The sequence below is a fragment of the Genypterus blacodes genome, unplaced genomic scaffold (assembly GCF_046128005.1).
Source record: "Genypterus blacodes isolate CSIRO-AG114 ecotype Tasmania unplaced genomic scaffold, CSIRO-AGI_Gbla_v1 ptg000039l_1, whole genome shotgun sequence".
NCBI lineage: Eukaryota > Metazoa > Chordata > Actinopteri > Ophidiiformes > Ophidiidae > Genypterus > Genypterus blacodes.
This window is the reverse complement of record NW_027466852.1, coordinates 1,370,211-1,387,775: the sequence shown is the minus strand read 5'-3', so window position 1 is coordinate 1,387,775 and position 17,565 is coordinate 1,370,211. Positions and strand designations below refer to the sequence as shown.

Here is a 17,565-nt window from a genome sequence, read left to right as displayed (position 1 = left end):
GGACCCCGCCCTGATCTTACTTCAGACAAAATATAGCATGTCGAATCTTTGTCAAGGCTCAGTGGAATGTTGTCAAAACAAGTTTTCGCTTCGTGGGGGGAGCAGCTGCTGAATCTTCCACCCTGCGTTCACCTGTGTGTTGGAGTCATTTCAGTCCTGCCGATAACAAACAATGGCATCGCAAAAGGTCAAATAATAACTACTGATACACCTTAAGACTGTTTTCTTGATTCCATAAAGGGGGGCCCAACAAGCCTGTGCACACTCAATCATTGCATATCTAATGGCTTCTGCATACACACGTGGACAAAATGTATAAGGAGACGGGGGGACGGTGACCCGGGCTGATAGCTTGTACAGTCGGGGGCGTTTGTAACAATGTTGTTGGAGATAAATAGTTGCGTTCCGTGTCAAAGTAAAGGCAGTGAGGCCACCTTATCCCAATACTGCTGGTTTGGTCTGTGTGTGTAACGCATTTCCATATACTGCTTATGTATTATTATTTTTATTTAACTTTTTTTGTTAAACATACAGAAGAGAAGCAGAGAGTTGGAGAGAGAGAGAAAGAAAGGAGAACTGAAATCCAGAAGAGAACTAGGTTAATTCATGTTTAAGTTCATTAAGACAGTAGGATGACAAACAGGGCAACAGCAGAAAGCCACGGCCGCCGGAGGTTGAGTAGAAATGACACTGTAGTGTGGACACAGAGTTCTCGATGACATCAGTGTTGTTGGTTCGATGATCTTGTAGGTAGAGTTTTTTATAGGATGACATCATACAGCAGTGCAGGCAGCTAGAGATCACATCAAAGGCTGTGGTGGGGGAATATGAGAGCGAGAGAAAAGAAGCGAGGCCTGTTTTCTTGATTCTATAAAGTGGGGCCCAAAAAGCATGTGCTTCAAACGCATTGCATATGTAATGGTTTCCGACTGGCCAATCAGAGCACCCGATCTTGAGTTGCAACAGTCAATCAAATATGTCGTAACATTCTGACCTTCATCTTATAAAAACAAACATTGTGATTGTGGCAAGCGGGAAGATTCGGACCACAATGCCATAGAAGAACCTCAATATACTTAGAGTTGACGGCGGCACCGGGATGGCCGCTCACTGCATGCGGAGGAAAAGCACGAGGGAGACACCAAGTCCTTCACAAACCTTCCTCTGGATATATTATACATTATGGATATTGGATGCTATATATTGTTTTTACCAGTTTTCTAGAAACATTTTAAAAGGATGTTTAACTTAAGTTCACTTCCTCTTGTAGACGTTACTGAAGCAACCAAAAACGAAAGCCTGGCTGTCTCTAGTGTCAGGCTGTTGATTCATTATATAACGAAGAAGGAACAAAAAGTCAGTTAAAATGATGTCACTGAGAGAGAATAGATCAAAAACAACGGGAGTTTCAGGGGGGAACTTGGGGGAATACCATAGCTCAGTTGCCTGGGGCAGAAGAAACCTTGGGAATTCCAGACAAACAGAATAGTTTTGTATGTTCAGATATGATTGATAGATTGCTGGTATTATAAGGTGAAACGAGGTACTGACAAGCATTTCTGTTCAGACTAGGCCTATATCATTTTAAATAAGGCAAATCTTATTCTGCACTGCGAAAGTGCTGGTAAAATGATGAATTGCGTTGTCAGTGTTGCAGTAAGTAGAGCGTTGTACAGGGGCAACAAAACAAAACAAGACCTAGACATGAAATCATTCTGGCTGTGTGTGTATCATCGGTGAGGACGAGCAAGACATTCAAGAGCTGAAACTTAATAGTTGAGAACGAGAATATTACTCATGTCACGTCTTTACCACGCTTACATACATTATATTGAAGATTGTTAGAGCGTTTTGTATTTGTGGGTTTGGGATTGTCAAAAGAAAGAAGAAAGAAAGAAAGAATGCCTTTATTGTCTCAGCAGGCTTAGAAATTCTTCTTTCAAGTACATGCTTTACATTTCATGATATACACATACATGCTTCTCACAAATGCAATTACACACACTTGAAAGTTTGCGCCCCCCTCCTACACACACATGCATCGGAGGGGGCACCGCAGGCGGCCAGCAGCCGGCGCCAGTGGAGCAGGTTGGGGTTCGGTGCCTTGCTCAAGGGCACCTCGGCAGTGGCCTGGAGGCCTATGGACGGTCAATGGTCTTCAGCTGCTTCACTCACTGCAAATGAGGGAAAATTGAGAAGGAAGTGTTCCCTTTAGTGGACTTGCACACCCTAGTCTGCTCTCCACATCCTTCTAGAATTATGATCAGTACAACGTAAATTATTATATTCAGCGTGTTTCCTTACAAAGCCCTGACCTGACGGGCTCGTACATACAGTATTTACCGTACCTTTTCATTTGAACAGTAACGCCTCCTAACTCCTGCGTAACCACTCCACTCGTTGCACTTCATCATCTCGGACGTCATCGCTGTGACAGAACGGCGGGGAGGAAAAGTAAAAAGCGGGGGCGTATTAACAAAAAAGGGCTCCGAACTTTATTTGGTGCGTTTGAGTTCACTCCTTTCCCAACGTAACCTGTTGTCAAATAAAGTCAGGCTACAGCCCCCACATCTGTTTCCAAGCTGACAAAAATATGGCTTCCCATAATCCTCCCCGCTCACATCCCTTCATACCTCACCAAACTGCTGTCTTTGAAGACTTGCTGTTGTTTGTTAGGGCCTCTTGCACATGTGGTGGCCTATTTGTGTTCACTGTGTCTTTGGGGTTTAAGGTACATGACTAATGAACATCTTTGCAAGTCTTGACTAATGATACAAATTAGTCTCTCCTGCAATATTATGTAGCCGTCGCTTGGTTTCACATGTTCTTCTTTCTTCTGCATTTTCTCTCCATTTGACCTTTTCGTTTCTTAAGAACAACAATGACCTCACCCATTGGGGAAAGAAAGAACATGTTTCCTGCAAGTGCTATATAAAGGGCCTGGTCAAAGAACAAACACTTGTAAATGATATAATACGTAAGCTACCTCATTGTCCGCTGTGCATCCTTTTACTTCCTGTGTTTCTACCACTTACACCAATTGACTTAAAGCGTTTCGGCGCTTATTCAATCGGTCCACGCTTCCTTGATTTGAGTTTTGTTCAAAAAACCAACAGCGATGGATTTACGCCGTTTTGAATGAAAGAGGAAGGTTTGCCTCCTGTGCCAGACTGAGGCACAATACCGTTCACATGTTTCAGCTTTTACGCATTAGTGTAGGTTTAATCCATAGCAGGCACACACACACTTACACACAGAGAAGTTGAAATGATATTTTGGGGCGGGATGTGTCTGCGGGCACCAGGAAGACTATGAGAAGAGATTTTTTTCAAATGACAAACAGTTGAGGAAGACTTTTCTATTTGGAATAAGGATAAAGATGAATAATCAAAGAAGAACCATTAATTGCTAATACATGGTTCTGCAGTAGGTACTAGGTCTCACTCCAGCCCGAGCGAGGCAGTCAATAGTTTAGCTGGATTTATTGTTTCCTCCGGAGTCCCAGGCAGCTGCCAAAGCGAATGACACTGCTCTGCAGGATACTGCTCACAGCCCCAGTCTTTAAATACCCTCACCACATTCTGTCAGGCGTCCCCAGGGAGAACGCCATGGACCAGAGATTCCCACCTTAGGGAATCTCGACACAGTTATGAAATAAATAGAGCTTGCTTTTTTTGCTGATGCAGTGGACTTCTCTGTCAACAGTCACTGCAATGCATCCAAATATACGCCCATATGGTCCAACATATAAATCTGTTTAGTCCCAAAATTGAATGCGGTTTCCTACAGTGACCTATTTGTGGTTGTCTAAGCTTAAACCCTTATTCACGTATTACAAATGCAATCACTCTCTAAATTCTATCTATCGATGCTGTGCAAAGCAGTTTCTTCTGGATTCTTAATGTATTCTTCTATCCAATCTTATTTAATCTTCTATTTTATAAGGCGTAGTTACAGTATATTGACAAATGTTGTATTGATTAATTAAGATATCATGTGCAGTCAGAAGACTTGTACTGCACTGTGCGGGAGCTGCAGATGTATAATTTGACGAAATTGAATGAAATCCAAATGTGTAAACACGCAGCTCAAACAGCTCTAAACCATGAGAACATCTTTTGACCTGGTTTGCCCTGTAGCGCTTACCTGGCACACCATGTTTGTATGTGAAACAGGATGTAGTCGACTGCAGATGAACAGGATGTTTGCAGTGTGGTAAGTCAGTGTGTGATGTACGCCATGGGACCTGAACAAGATAGCTTGTTTTGTGTAGTGTGTCACTTTCCCATCAAGCATGGTGGGTCAGCCCATCTGACACGCTGCATGCTTTGAGGCGTGCTGCGTTTAAAAACTTTTTTTTAATGTCTCCTTTCAGAGCTCGGAATGGCTCAACGGAAGTTTGCCCAATGCCTGGGAGAGTTTCACTTTGAGTACATCGGCGATGCAAAGACGGACGATGAGCGGTGCATTGGTAAGTGTGGGTTTGTCTCCTCACGTGATGCAAACCAACCACTACTTGAAAGTTCTCACTGATGCACACACTCACTGTAAATGTCTGTTTACACTCCTTTCTCCACCAGCACATTTAAGAACTGTTTTCGGTTCGTACTGTACCTGTTGTCTGGACTGCTGATGATCATAATGTCTCTCTGGATTGCATGTTGTGGCTGTGTGCTGAAGAGCGGGGGAGGGTGCATTTATGATGTCTGTGTTTGGATTTTGCTTTCAGATGAGTCTTTGCAGGAGTTCTCCTCATTCCTTAAAAACCTAGAAGACCAAAGAGAGTTAATGGTGAGCACAACCAGTCAGAACCTGCTTGAAAGACAGGGAAATACCTGTGTGTGTGTGTGTGTGTGTGTGTGTGTGTGTGTGTGTGTGTGTGTGTGTGTGTGTGTGTGTGTGTGTGTGTGTGTGTGTGTGTGTGTGTGTGTGTGTGTGTGTGTGTGTGTGTGTGTGTGTGTGTGTGTGTGTGTGTGTGTGTGTGTGTGTGTGTGTGTGTGTGTGTGTCCACCAACCTCGTGCTTCATATTTCTGTTCATATTCACTACTTGCATCCATTACTCAGAGACCCCTTCAAGTACAACAGTTGTAATTTTCTCCCTAATTACACGACAGCATCTAGTAAAGGCCGCAAATTAGCCTTGTGGATCCTAGTGGATATGGATACGTGTCGTTAGTGTTTGAACGGCTCCTCCCTCAGGTCTCTTGTGCCCCGTCTAAGGGTCACTATCACAGCACCTGCCTGGGAGCGGCTGCAGAAAGGACACGAGTGCAGATCACCATTCTCACACCCAAGCTTTAAATACCAAGGCGAATCACCGGAGCTTTTACAGGCAACCAGGTCAACAACAATACAGCCCATTACAACATGCCCCCATAAATACCTGCTACTGCATCAGGGCCAGTAGTTCAAATAGTTCATCTATACCGCTTCCGACATTAAGGCAGATTTGAACTCGCATTGTTTCACATTTTGCCAAACACAATATTGCCAAGGTTGGACTCATTAAAGTGCTTTGTACTTTGTAGACTTTGTATCTTGATCGTGCACAACCTCACATTAGGCAAATAGCAACTTATAGTTTGTCAAAGACATTCTAAAAGTGAACAAATTAAAGATGGTAGGGGGGTGGAAGTGGACCCCATCACCAGCAGCTGACCGAGTTGTTTAACTGGCGGGCTAAGACTGTAATGGCAAACACGCCACTCAGCACACAGCACCGCTCAGCACAGAGGGATGACATCACAGTGCAAAGTAAGGCAAAGAAGCTTGGGCATGCAGGCGCAGACATGTCCAGCAGCCAGCATAGCAAAAGCACCGCAGGGATCAAGACAAATACATTGACTCCCTCAATGCTTTACACACAGAGAAGATCACATGTATTTAGTTTCAGTTACGCAGTTTACAGTCTGACTGACAGAGTGCCAGAAGGTGTATACAGCTACTGGATTAGAGGCCACATAAAACATGAATTTGTTTTTCCTGAAACGATAATGAAAGAAATTGTCTCCCTCTAGATGAGAAACATCACAGAAACCTTAATGAAACCACTGGAGAAGTTCAGGAAAGAGCAGCTGGGCACAGTAAGGGTACTGTATATGATTTTATTACTCTTTTCTAATATTTGGCATGAACACACACATCAAACACATTGAATATGTTCAAATGTAGATTTTACCTGTCAGCTGACCTGTTTGTTTGGTTTTGAAGTATTCAAGTATCTGATAACCCTCTAACCCTGTGAATGTTGTTACACAGATTTTGATACAATTAATAATAAGATGCTTTGTTCCCTCTATCTGCTTTCTCCCTCCCTCACCTTCTGAAGGCGGAAAGAAAGAAGTACGAAAAGGAAACGGAGAAGTACTACAGCTCTCTGGAAAAGCTTTTGAATATGTCGGCAAAGAAGAAAGAGCCACAGCTACAGGAGGTAATTCTCCTTAAAAGAATGCACTCACAGATGCATAAAACAGAGAAATGCAAACCGCTTTGACAGTAAAATGGATGGAAGTGGATGTTTTGGTTCCATTTGAGAAGCCTGTTCTGGCTTTGGTGCCACGAGGAAAACCTTTGCCGCAGTTAGCCGGTTGGACTGCACAGGTTTCACAAGCCAGGAAAGTGCCGTCACAAGGCATTGTGACGGCACTTTTCCTGGCTTGTTTTGAAAAGGGAATGTGTGGTCATTTTCACTGTAGTCCCACTGTCAAACCTCTCCGCTGCAGTGTGTGGAAAGATCATACTGCAGTGCAGCGAGATAAAAGTTTTAAATCGTGGAGGATCAAACATTCTCTGACGAAATAAAAGTTTATGTCTTGTATACTTTGCCATTTCATGTAGCCATGTAAGGCCTACCCATATGTTCTGTATACACTAGCCACAGAGGACACTCAAAACTGTTGACATAATCCCTGTAGGCTGTTGTGTTCTCCATGAAGGTCTGTGGCACCAACACAGATTGCTGTCAGATCTCAAGGAATACAGCCGATGATTCATTCACTAACACGCGCAAAACAAACATCAATTGTTTGTGTCACAACCTGAAATGCATCTAGGTTCCCTTACAGCTTTGCACTGTACCACAAAAGCCAGAACGTTTCTTCTTATTCTACATCTTTTCTCTTTCCCTTTTACGTCTCTCTCTCTTCTCTCTGTGTGTGACTGTATCCACCATGGTGTGTCCTCTCCCTCCTCAGGCAGACAGCCAAGTAGAGACCATGAGACAGCACTTTCAGGAGGAGTCGCTAGACTATGTTTGCAAATTGCAGGAGATCCAAGAGAGAAAGAAATTTGAGTGCGTGGAACCTGTAAGTACACAATCATCTCAGATCGCGAGTGTTTCTCTTTCATAGTACTATGAAGAGATGAAGTCAAGTCTGTCAGTTTCACTTACAGTGTCAATCTTACTGATCCTTTGTAATTCAAGACTGAGTGATCGTTCTGCACGTTTTGATCTGTATCTCTATCGCATTGTGATTTCAGATGCTGGCCTTCTTTCAGACAGTCTTCACCTTCTATCACCAGGGCTTTGAGCTGGCCAAGGACTTTGACCATTACAAGAGAGCGCTGCAGATTAATATTCAAAACGTAAGGTGGCACCAGCAAACACTCTGTGCTTTAATTTGATTTGTAATTATCTTGTGCAGGAATAGGAGTCATATTTCAAATTTTAAAACGATTTTTGATCTCTGGAAGGCAGTAAGACGTCTGCCAGGCTCATCACACTCTTATTTATAACAAACAATGCCTACTTACACTAAAACCAGATCAAGTGCATCCCATCGGACTCGTCTTTCTCTTTGACTCTGACTTCTGGGATGTTGTGTTTGCCTCGCAGACAAGGAGTCGGTTTGAGGGCACGCGGTCAGAAGTGCACGAGCTGATGAAGAGGATCAGGGAGGCGCCCCAAGAATACAGACAGACCAGTGCGATTAGTTGTGAAGGCTACCTGTACGTACAGGAGAGACGTAAGTCCAGCCATGGCACCAATGTGTGTTCACCATTCCTGACGTGAGAACACATGGGCCTGCCTAATGGTTCCTGTCGTGTCGGTACAATGTTCTACGGAGTGTTGATATTTTTACTAAAACGACTGGCGGCTACCTTTTGGTGCTACGCCTCAGTTCAGGTGCTCGCACTGTATGTTAAAATTTCACACAGAGGTGCATTATGGGACTTTACCTACAGCAGTACTTTTTCTTGGCTTTCTGGGAAACTCAAACCTGCTTGTGTCCATCTCATCCGTGCTCCACCTGCAGGTCCACCTCCCTTTGGTTCAAGTTGGGTGAAGCGCTACTGCATATTTGTGAAAGAGCAGAAACTCTTGCACATGGTGACATTTGACCACAGATCCGGTGGCAAGATTGTGAGTGTCTGTCATGCCACTTCTAACACCCCCACCCCCAAATTTCTTTTTCAACTTAACTATGCAGTCCATCTGCTTTCATAATATCATTTTTTTTATTATTGTATCTTCTATCTCTCTTCCAGGGTGAGACGGAGTCTGTCACGCTTAAATCCTGCATCCTCAAAACCACAGATATGCTGGACAGGAGGTTCTGCTTAGACCTCGACACAGATCGGTACGTTATCGCCCGGCACCGCTCCTCAAATATCCTTTTTCGCCTTGTTTATTTGGCATTGGAAGGTAACCCATTTACTGCTTCACATGCAGCTCATTACTTTAGCTTGTAGCTCTGTGGCTGTTTGAGTGGCGGGACAGGAGGATTTGTCTTGGGAGGCCTGCCCTCACACACATAGCTGGGGGGATTTGTCATACTCGGCTGTGCCCTGCTGTAATAGATATCTCATTATGTCAGTCAACGGAACGCAACCGTGCCCATATTCTTTTCTATTAATAGAAGGGCAATACCCCAGATTTTGTACAGAAATTCGAGACCTGAAGTCCAATTCTATCTGAAATGTTGAACTTATCATGTATCTGGACTCGCGTTATCGTACGTTTTATAAACATTTGCTCACATTCCGAGAGAGTCTGTTGGCACTGTTTTGTGGTCCTTTTTAATACATTTTTATGGTGATAATTGGGATAGGAATTCAACCATAAAGAGGATCTTAGAGGCTAAACTCTTTAGAGCTGAGTCTATACTTAATGCTGATGTAGGTTGTCTCTCTCTCTCAGTCCAGGGATTGTTCTCACAGTACAAGCGCTGTCAGAAGATGACCACAAGTTCTGGATACAGGCCATGGGCGGAAAGGAACCTGTGAGTCAGTCGCCTGCACTGTGTCATCATAACTTTCACACTTGGCTAATACTCTCATATGCCTCTAAAAGTAGCCCGACTGTTTACTGTTAAATAGTCATCTTAGTGAAAATGGTGTTTTTCTTGGTTTGAACACATATCATTTTCCTACAGGCTCTATACTTGATCTTGACCACCCATTTTTTGTAAACATTGTTTTTGCCTTTCAGGTCGGACACTATCTAGGACGGCCATATGCTAAAGAAAGAGGAAGTAAGTATCGCTTTGTACCAGAGTATTTTTTTCCAATCCAGAATTGTTGAAAATGTAAGATGTTTCATGAGAGCACAGCGGAAGTTAAAGGCTTTTTGCTTTGGCTTACTTCACTCTACAGTTGATGCTCAGCTGGATGAATTGGGTTTGAGTTTTGTGAAGAACTCCATCAGTGCCATAGAGAAAAGAGGTGAGCTTTTTGACAAAAACACTGACACACTCGACTGATTGTCAGGCCAATAGAAGGTGAACGGTTAATGTGTGGAACAGTGTCTCTGTCTATACACAAGGGGGCAGCCTTGCTCCAATATTCAAGCAAAAGGCTGACTTGCTGGCAGGCACATGAGAGGATTTCAACATTACTAATGCTTTTGATGGCGTAGCACCACATTTCCCATCACTTTGGTCGAGTTCTCACATTCCTGAATTAGCCTGAAAGTTTGCTCTCCCATCCTGTCAGTCATAAATGAGCTTTTATCTTGCTCCTTTGAATAAGCCAAACATTGAAAGTATGTCCAAAGTAGCTCACTGAACTCAGTCCCTGTTACAGAGACATAACCATCATTAAATTGTTTTATATTTTCCAAGTACAGAGCTGTTGTTGTGTATATTATGATATTATTGTCTGTTCTTGTCAGGTATCAATGACCAGGGCCTGTATAGGGTCGTTGGTGTCAGCTCCAAAGTCCAGAAGCTCGTGTCACTAATGATTGGTGGGTGATCTATTTTTTCTTTGTCCTCTTGAAACTAGAATGTTGCCATTGACAATATTATAAGTTACATTTAGGCGCTATTACTGACTCTTAAGGCTCAGCTGTAACTGATTTTATTGTGATATTAAAAGAGAGGCTGTGAGTCAGGCACTTACATCCAGACTTGTGTCTCACTCTCCACACCACAAGTGCTAGAATGTGTCCTCCACTCAATGGCGAGCAGTTTCATACCCCCACACATCCTCCCCCCCGCTCCCTACCATCCATGTCCTTGTACTTTTTGGCTTTTGGTTCATTATCGCACAAGTGAGCGTGCCTCTGATGTTGTTGCAGCTTGCTTACTCAGTCAGTCTATTTCCTTTATTCATCTCACTTCTCTTGAATCTGTTTCACTCGCTCCCTTTTCTACAGAGCTTGTCCTCTGTCCTCTCCTTTGCTCCCTGTCTGCTCTCTGTTTCCTGTCGTCTCCAGCAGACACCAGCTCACTTTCAGCTCTGTGTTCGGAATGACAACAAACCCAGGCAGCCGCCAGCCTGTCTCAGCTTCCTGCTCCGAATCCTTCCAGCCTCCCAACCTGCCGACTCACGCTGTAGACCCCATTATCACTCTGCCGCACTCTAAGAAGTTTATTTTCGGCCTGATTAAGGCACAGGCAGCGTCCGTCTGTTGTCTCGACACAGCACACATTAATGAGGGTAAAGGGAAAATGAAGATTTGACTTGCAGAAGGTTCAAGTACCGAATGGGTTCTGGTATCAAAAACTTACTCATCGCTCTAGCACTGTGCAAATGTTTAAAATGATCAATTTGAATTACATTAGGAGCACAGTGCTACTTCTAAATATACACACATTCAAAAATTATTATTTCATGCATGCAACAGCTAATGGTGTGTGGGTGAAGAATACACGATGATTATTCTTCCTCATTTCATCTCTCACCCACTGACATGACCGTAGTCCAATCGGAGAGGACAGAGTTATAGGAAACGATTCTTCCATTATATTACAGTAGAAATGGAGAGAGCAGCACCTATTGAATATCAGGCAACAATATATCAGGAGGCATACTGTAAAAGTAAGCTACATTTAGTCCCTGACCTCTGGCTGTTGTACTGTGTGTGTGTGTGTGTGTGTGTGTGTGTGTGTGTGTGTGTGTGTGTGTGTGTGTGTGTGTGTGTGTGTGTGTGTGTGTGTGTGTGTGTGTGTGTGTGTGTGTGTGTGTGTGTGTGTGTGTGTGTGTGTCTGTGTGTGTGTTCACAGCCAGAACAGGTGCTGAGTTTGAGCTCTTTCGTTACAAACTGCACAGTCAAGATACAGAGAGGTATCACCAAAGAATTACACAATAGATTAACTTCCACGCTTGACTCTTCCAAATTTGAGACTTCCAAAGTTCCGATCCCTTCCTACTTTTGTGCTGATAACACTTACACATTAGTGTGTTTCTGCGACTCTGCCAAGGCTGACAGCTCGCCCACACGAACCAACGGAAAATAACATGGCTCATATGGCTCTTGGTGGCATTTTTAAAAATGGAGCCGTTGGTTCAAATTGTCGTCATTTAAATGGGGATTTTTATTTTGTGTGATGTTTCGTAAATATTTTCCAACTCTTTTATAATGATGTGCAAAGTTCACCGCACAGCGCAGACGCAGTCAGTGTTTTTTAAGGGAATAACAGAACACAGGTTTATGAAGAAGCTTAATTGTGTAGCTGACCTAACTAGAATGTCAGTGGAGTCTTTTTTTATGATAGAGCCAGACTACAGAGCAGACTCATCAATCACACGCACACAGATACAGAAAACATTTTGCTCTCAGAAGTTGATATTGGATAGGCCATTTTGTGGACAGAGCGGGCAGGGAAAAAAACACACACACACACACACACACACACACACACACACACACACACACACACACACACAGTCCTTCTGGCTGCAATACATAGATGAAATCAAATAAATGGACGTTCTGTTGCTTTGGTGATGTGTGCGTGTTTCTCTCCGTCTCCCAGCAAGCACTTCAGTGACGCATTGCACTTTCTTATCCTCGCTAACTCATCAGAGGTTACTTAAGGTGTGACTAAACCCCCACCCCCCCTGAATTTTTATCATAACACAGCTCTGGATCTCCCTACGGATCCCGAGCAGTAGTAAGGGATTAATTAAACTTGTAATGAGTATAGAACCAGCAGCCGTCTACAGAAACTGTAACTTCCTTCCCTGTCCACTGGGGTTAGGCTCGACCCCCCCAAGGCTAGCAGCAGTGCTTTTATCCTCACATGGCTAATTACAAGTTATTTATATTTTAGCATATTTGGACTTTTCAAGGTGCCCAGGAAGTCGTAAAGTTGTTGGCTACACAGTTTCATTCTGCAAAAGGAATATTTATTATGCAGGGCTTTGTATTATTTCCCCAATCAATGATTTATTTTCTTTTATTTGTTATGTGATCTTTGTTCATGCAGATGAGAAGACCATCGACATAGATCTGTCTACCTGTGAGGACTGGGATGTTAAAACGATAACGAGCGCACTGAAGCTTTATCTGAGGTGAGGATCAATGTAGTGTAATAGGAAAGACTCACACACACAAACACACACAGCATTGACCGATTAATGTAAACCTGAGCATTCCTTATCATTCGCCTCTTGAGGATTTCACAACAGATGTTACCCGATGCGGTCCTCAAACTCACCATGTGTCTTTTGTCATTTGCTGCCCTGCTGTAGGTGCGTTCATACAGAGCAGAGACGCTCGCACAGAGAATAGCGTTTGACTTGAGACGCCTCAACACGGTGGCCTCTGTAGGACAACATCACGCTGTTGGCTTTGGAGTACAATTGATCGTTTTGATACATCTGATAAGCTTTCAAACCATATCTGTATCCTAAAACAGCCCCCATTGTTGTAGACGGAGGAATGTTTTTCATAAGTCTTCCCCCCTCCCGGCCTCGGGTATCTTGATGAATAAGCTCCTTTGTTGACTTGCATTATGAAACATCCATTTCATCCATTGTAGGCTCCATCTTTTACAATAGGGCTACAGAGTTAATTATGCAAAGTGCTTTTGCATATTCAACCCATTACATGGTCACATTGCTGCCTGTTTCACATTTTCACCAACTCGTTTCAGGTTGCCAGATAGTGTGGGTGAAGTTAAACTTTGAAACTTTATGCGGCTGGCCATTTTGGAACTTCTTTTATGTACTGACACACAAGTTTAGAATCCGCCTGTTTTCCAGCACAAATATATTCACAAGAAACTGATCCTGTAAATGTTCAAACAGTTGCATAATGTCTGCCACTGCAGCCTGTTTTCATCAAAATAAGTTGTTCACTTGTAGTTCTGTTTCTTCAGTTTCATTATTACTTATTATTATGATAATGTTTCTTGTGTTGCCTTTCTTAAGCAGTCGCGACCTAAGCAGCACGGGAGCCAGACTGGTATCTGTCTGCTTTAGAAGGCAGGGGTTGCTCAAGGGTCAAGGCAGTGTTGTGACTGCCTGGTTTTCAGCCCTGACCCGTTCCAGGAAGCAGTTTTATGTCATGGCCTCCGGGTCGTGGGACTCTGTTTCACGTCCCAAAGCCAGCTTTATTTTGACTCGACTGGCCACATGTACATCAACCATTTAGTACCAAGCAGAACACACTGAGTGCAGTAAGGCTCTAGTATGCTGTATTACACTGAGCTTAGTCTAACTCTTGACTTGAATTGTCTTTCACTTTCTTTCTGGCCTGCTGCAATGAAGCAGGGTCAGTATCCTCGGTTTCCTCTGAGGCTAAGTACCCTTGGCCCTGGGCCAGCTGCAGTGTGAAAGTACCTTCAGATGAACTTGGTTATCTCAACGTGTGCGCCATCTAATTCCATCCCCTGGCCTGGCCACATTAATCATTGCTGTGTGCAGACCCTATAAAACAGTGTGCCGGCTATTTCTGTCCCCCCCCCGCTCCCCCACCTGCTCACTTTAACTCTCCATCCAACCCTCCCACCCCTCCCACCCACCCCTCTCTGCCATCTTTTGCCATCTCTCTAAAGGAGCCTTCCTGAGCCACTGATGACCTATGGACTTTACAAAGAGTTCATCAGCCCTGCAAGTAAGTTTGCCCGTCTTTATTCCACAAACCGATCTATACAGAACACAAGCAAACAACTGAATATAATGTACATGTGTTGTACCAGTCTGAAATGGACATAATATTACATTGACTAATCAGTGATGTGAATGTGGTCGTGGAAATAGTAAAGCTTGCAAGGAAGATAACCCCAATTAAAGACATTTTATTCGATTCTATTACCGCTTCTATTACCACTTCACTACAACTTACTAATTTTTCAGTAGTGTTGGTGGTTCATATTCTGAAAGGTATGGGTCTGCTTTTTCCTTGAATGCTAATGAGTCTTTTAAGCACAGCATTCTCTTACAGACCATATGTTATCTTTTTACACTGGATTTCAGAAATGTTGGTACCCTCAGCTCACACCATGTGTGTTTTCTTAAACAAATCAACCATCGGATGTGTTCCTGTCCCGTTTTGCATGAGCACTTTGAAAATAAATGACCCCGTCTCATGTTGATGCTTCTGTCTGGTTGATAACACTGTTGTATCTGATATTTATTAGCTGTGTGACACGCTTAACTTAACCTGCAGTCTATCTTTTAAATATTTATTTCAACATGTGGGGCTCAAAATAATAATGAAAAACATGAATATTATTAAAACAAGTGCTATAATTGGATCAGGTTGACACTTTTATCATGTACTCACAATTCCTTCATAACGAGGGGGGGGGGTGGATTAGCGATGAATATTTTTTTGACGGATGACAGCATCCTTAAGAAGCTTTTTTTTCCTGTTTAAATCCTTGACGTTCCCATAGTAATGATAATTTGCGAGTGTCTGTCTGCGTGTGTGGGTGGTCAGATGCTCATGTGTGAGGAAATGTTTAAGAGAGGATCATGGGGGGGGGGGGTTAAGGCAACCCTCTTACACGGTAGCAACAGTTGCATAAAGCTATCTGCACCACCAGCATAGTGGTCCCAGCTGCCAAAATTCCTCTGAGGATTGGAACCATATATCACATCTGATGTATTTAAACTGGGCTGTAGCATCATCTTAGGCTCTAACCCTCACAGCCATAGATTATATGTGTTGCTCATTTTTATGTATCAGAATTATTTTTTTGGCTGTATTTGTGTTGCCTGATTCTCAGCTCCACCACAGACTAGAGTCGTGTCCCTTTAACCATCTCTGTGTCAGTTAAGCAGTTGTGTACCCATGAGGATATTCTGTGATTTGTTGGTGAGATGTGGTGGGATGTTTTGGTTTCCTCATGAGGTGGTGTGAGAACCACTGGACAAGAGCGCTGCTCAAATCAATAATGTGTACAGCAGGTCATCAGATGAATGAGTGAAAACCCAAATCTGTTGCATTGTGCATGTACTGTATGTATTTTATTCTAATGTAATAATTGAAATTCTGCTCCTGCATTTCGACAGAGGGTGGTAGTCCAGAGTCTCGTATCCAAGCCATCCACTGCCTGGTCCACAAACTACCAGAGAAGAATCGACAAGTCCTGGGGCTGCTTATGAAGCATCTGGCCAAGTGAGTGGTCATAGTTCATCCATTCTCCGCCCCCTCCTTCTCTCAGTTCTCTCTTCCTGCTCTTCCTGTCTGTCTCCTCATTCTCACTCCACATGCTTTCTCTCTCTCCATCCCTCACTCCCACTCTCTTCACTCCCCCTTCCCTGCTGTCACTCCATCTCTTCTCTGCTGGGCTAGAAAATTGATGCTGCAAGCATCCTAACATTTTTTTTTTTTGGGATAATATTTAAAGTCGTCGAGAGAGGACTGTGTACCCTGGCTTACCTCATCAGCATGCCATTCTGCAGCCCAGCGCTGAAGTGAAATGAAATGGGACCACTCAAATTACGCCGTCTCTCGTAACACTACTCCATTCAGCCCCTGGATGGACCACTGATTCTTTCATTTCTAAGATTAGATGGGGTGAAAGATTTAAGAAATAATTCTAGGTAACATTACAAGGTTTTACCCCAGTGAGCTTTTTATAAACTAAATATGAACAAATTGAAGATAAGTAAATAATCCTTCTTCCCCCAGGCAGTCGAAGTCTGGAGAATCTTATTTCATAGAAACCTGCTGCAGAATCGGGCTCTGGTAAAAAGGCAGAGCTATTGAAATTGAATTTGGATTATCCGGCGTGAAATTCTCCAGACTGGAGACACGAATATTTTTCTGAAGTTGGCATATGTGCATGTCCTGCAGGGGAAGGAAGCAAAGCCAGAATTTCACACTTTTATCTGAAATGCTTTCAGAGATGTTATAAATGTGATTTGTCACCAGTGTTTTGTCTTCAAAGGCATCCTTTGAAGCTATTTAAACTGTCTCTCTGCAGATGCTGTGCATATCATCAGTGTGAAGGCTCCTCACCTGTCTGTAACTTTTTCTTCATCACTTCTTTCCCTTTGAAGAAAAAAAATGGTGTGTGTGTGTGTGTGTGTGTGTGTGTGTGTGTGTGTTTGTGTGTGTGTGTGTGTGTGTGTGTGTGTGTGTGTGTGTGCATGCGCGTGTGTGTGTCCCACCTTTATGGAAGAGGAGAATTGACATCTTGTGTTAATGAAAATAATGTGTGGCTACGACTTATAACATCAAGGAAAGCGATAATTAAGTCGTGGGGATGATTTTTTTGCCACACAATGGTGATGCAGTGTGAGCACAAATCCTGACTGCACCTAGCGCAAGTTATCAGATGCTCTTCCTGTCTGTTAGTGAAATCAATGAGCTCCGGAAACTTTCAAGAAGCAAGGCCTTGCCTTGATCTTGCCTTTAAGGTGGCATAAGCTGAAAATATACAAAATGACTCGTCAACCAGCGCAGGTACGCTGTTCCTGTGGTGCCTCAGGATCCACAACCAATCATATAAGCATATTGTACATCCATTATGAAGACTTTATTCTTACCCTATCTGTCAATTGTACTTTCTCAATCTTAATGGTGTTATTAATGTACCTGACTTCCTCACATTTGGAGACAATATCACAAGATAATGGCATCGTTTCCACACTTAAATTAGTTGTGACCACTAGAAAATTATTATTGCTATGCCTTTTTTATGTCTTTAACATAGAGTTCAAATAAATCTGAAAACACTGATCATGTTAGTTGGGTTAAATTGATCAGAATGGCCACCGTCAGCAGCATTGCAGGTCCAAAAGTAGTTGGACCAGATGAGCACACAAGTGTTCTCAGTTTTGATTTTATTCAGTGTAGGAATGAACAGGCATATAAAGCGTATTTTATGTAGGATTTGCACCACCAGTGGGAGGATTCCAAAATGTGTAATGTGGCACAATGC

General features: G+C 43.1%; 1 protein-coding gene across 4 annotated transcripts in view; it reads left to right on the top strand.

The window, feature by feature from the left end:
* arhgap10 (Rho GTPase activating protein 10) overlaps positions 1-17,565 on the top strand; it is a 40,187-nt gene that overhangs the window by 6,454 nt on the left and 16,168 nt on the right. For all 4 annotated transcript variants that reach the window (XM_076147630.1, XM_076147633.1, XM_076147629.1 and 1 more), the window contains exons 2-17: positions 4,376-4,471; positions 4,730-4,791; positions 6,019-6,090; positions 6,330-6,431; positions 7,195-7,305; positions 7,481-7,585; positions 7,836-7,965; positions 8,257-8,363; positions 8,489-8,580; positions 9,141-9,222; positions 9,432-9,474; positions 9,596-9,664; positions 10,113-10,187; positions 12,655-12,739; positions 14,227-14,285; positions 15,689-15,794. In XM_076147630.1, coding sequence (XP_076003745.1) covers positions 4,376-4,471; positions 4,730-4,791; positions 6,019-6,090; positions 6,330-6,431; positions 7,195-7,305; positions 7,481-7,585; positions 7,836-7,965; positions 8,257-8,363; positions 8,489-8,580; positions 9,141-9,222; positions 9,432-9,474; positions 9,596-9,664; positions 10,113-10,187; positions 12,655-12,739; positions 14,227-14,285; positions 15,689-15,794 — 1,396 coding nt within the window. The remainder of the gene's footprint in view (positions 1-4,375; positions 4,472-4,729; positions 4,792-6,018; positions 6,091-6,329; positions 6,432-7,194; positions 7,306-7,480; positions 7,586-7,835; positions 7,966-8,256; positions 8,364-8,488; positions 8,581-9,140; positions 9,223-9,431; positions 9,475-9,595; positions 9,665-10,112; positions 10,188-12,654; positions 12,740-14,226; positions 14,286-15,688; positions 15,795-17,565) is intronic.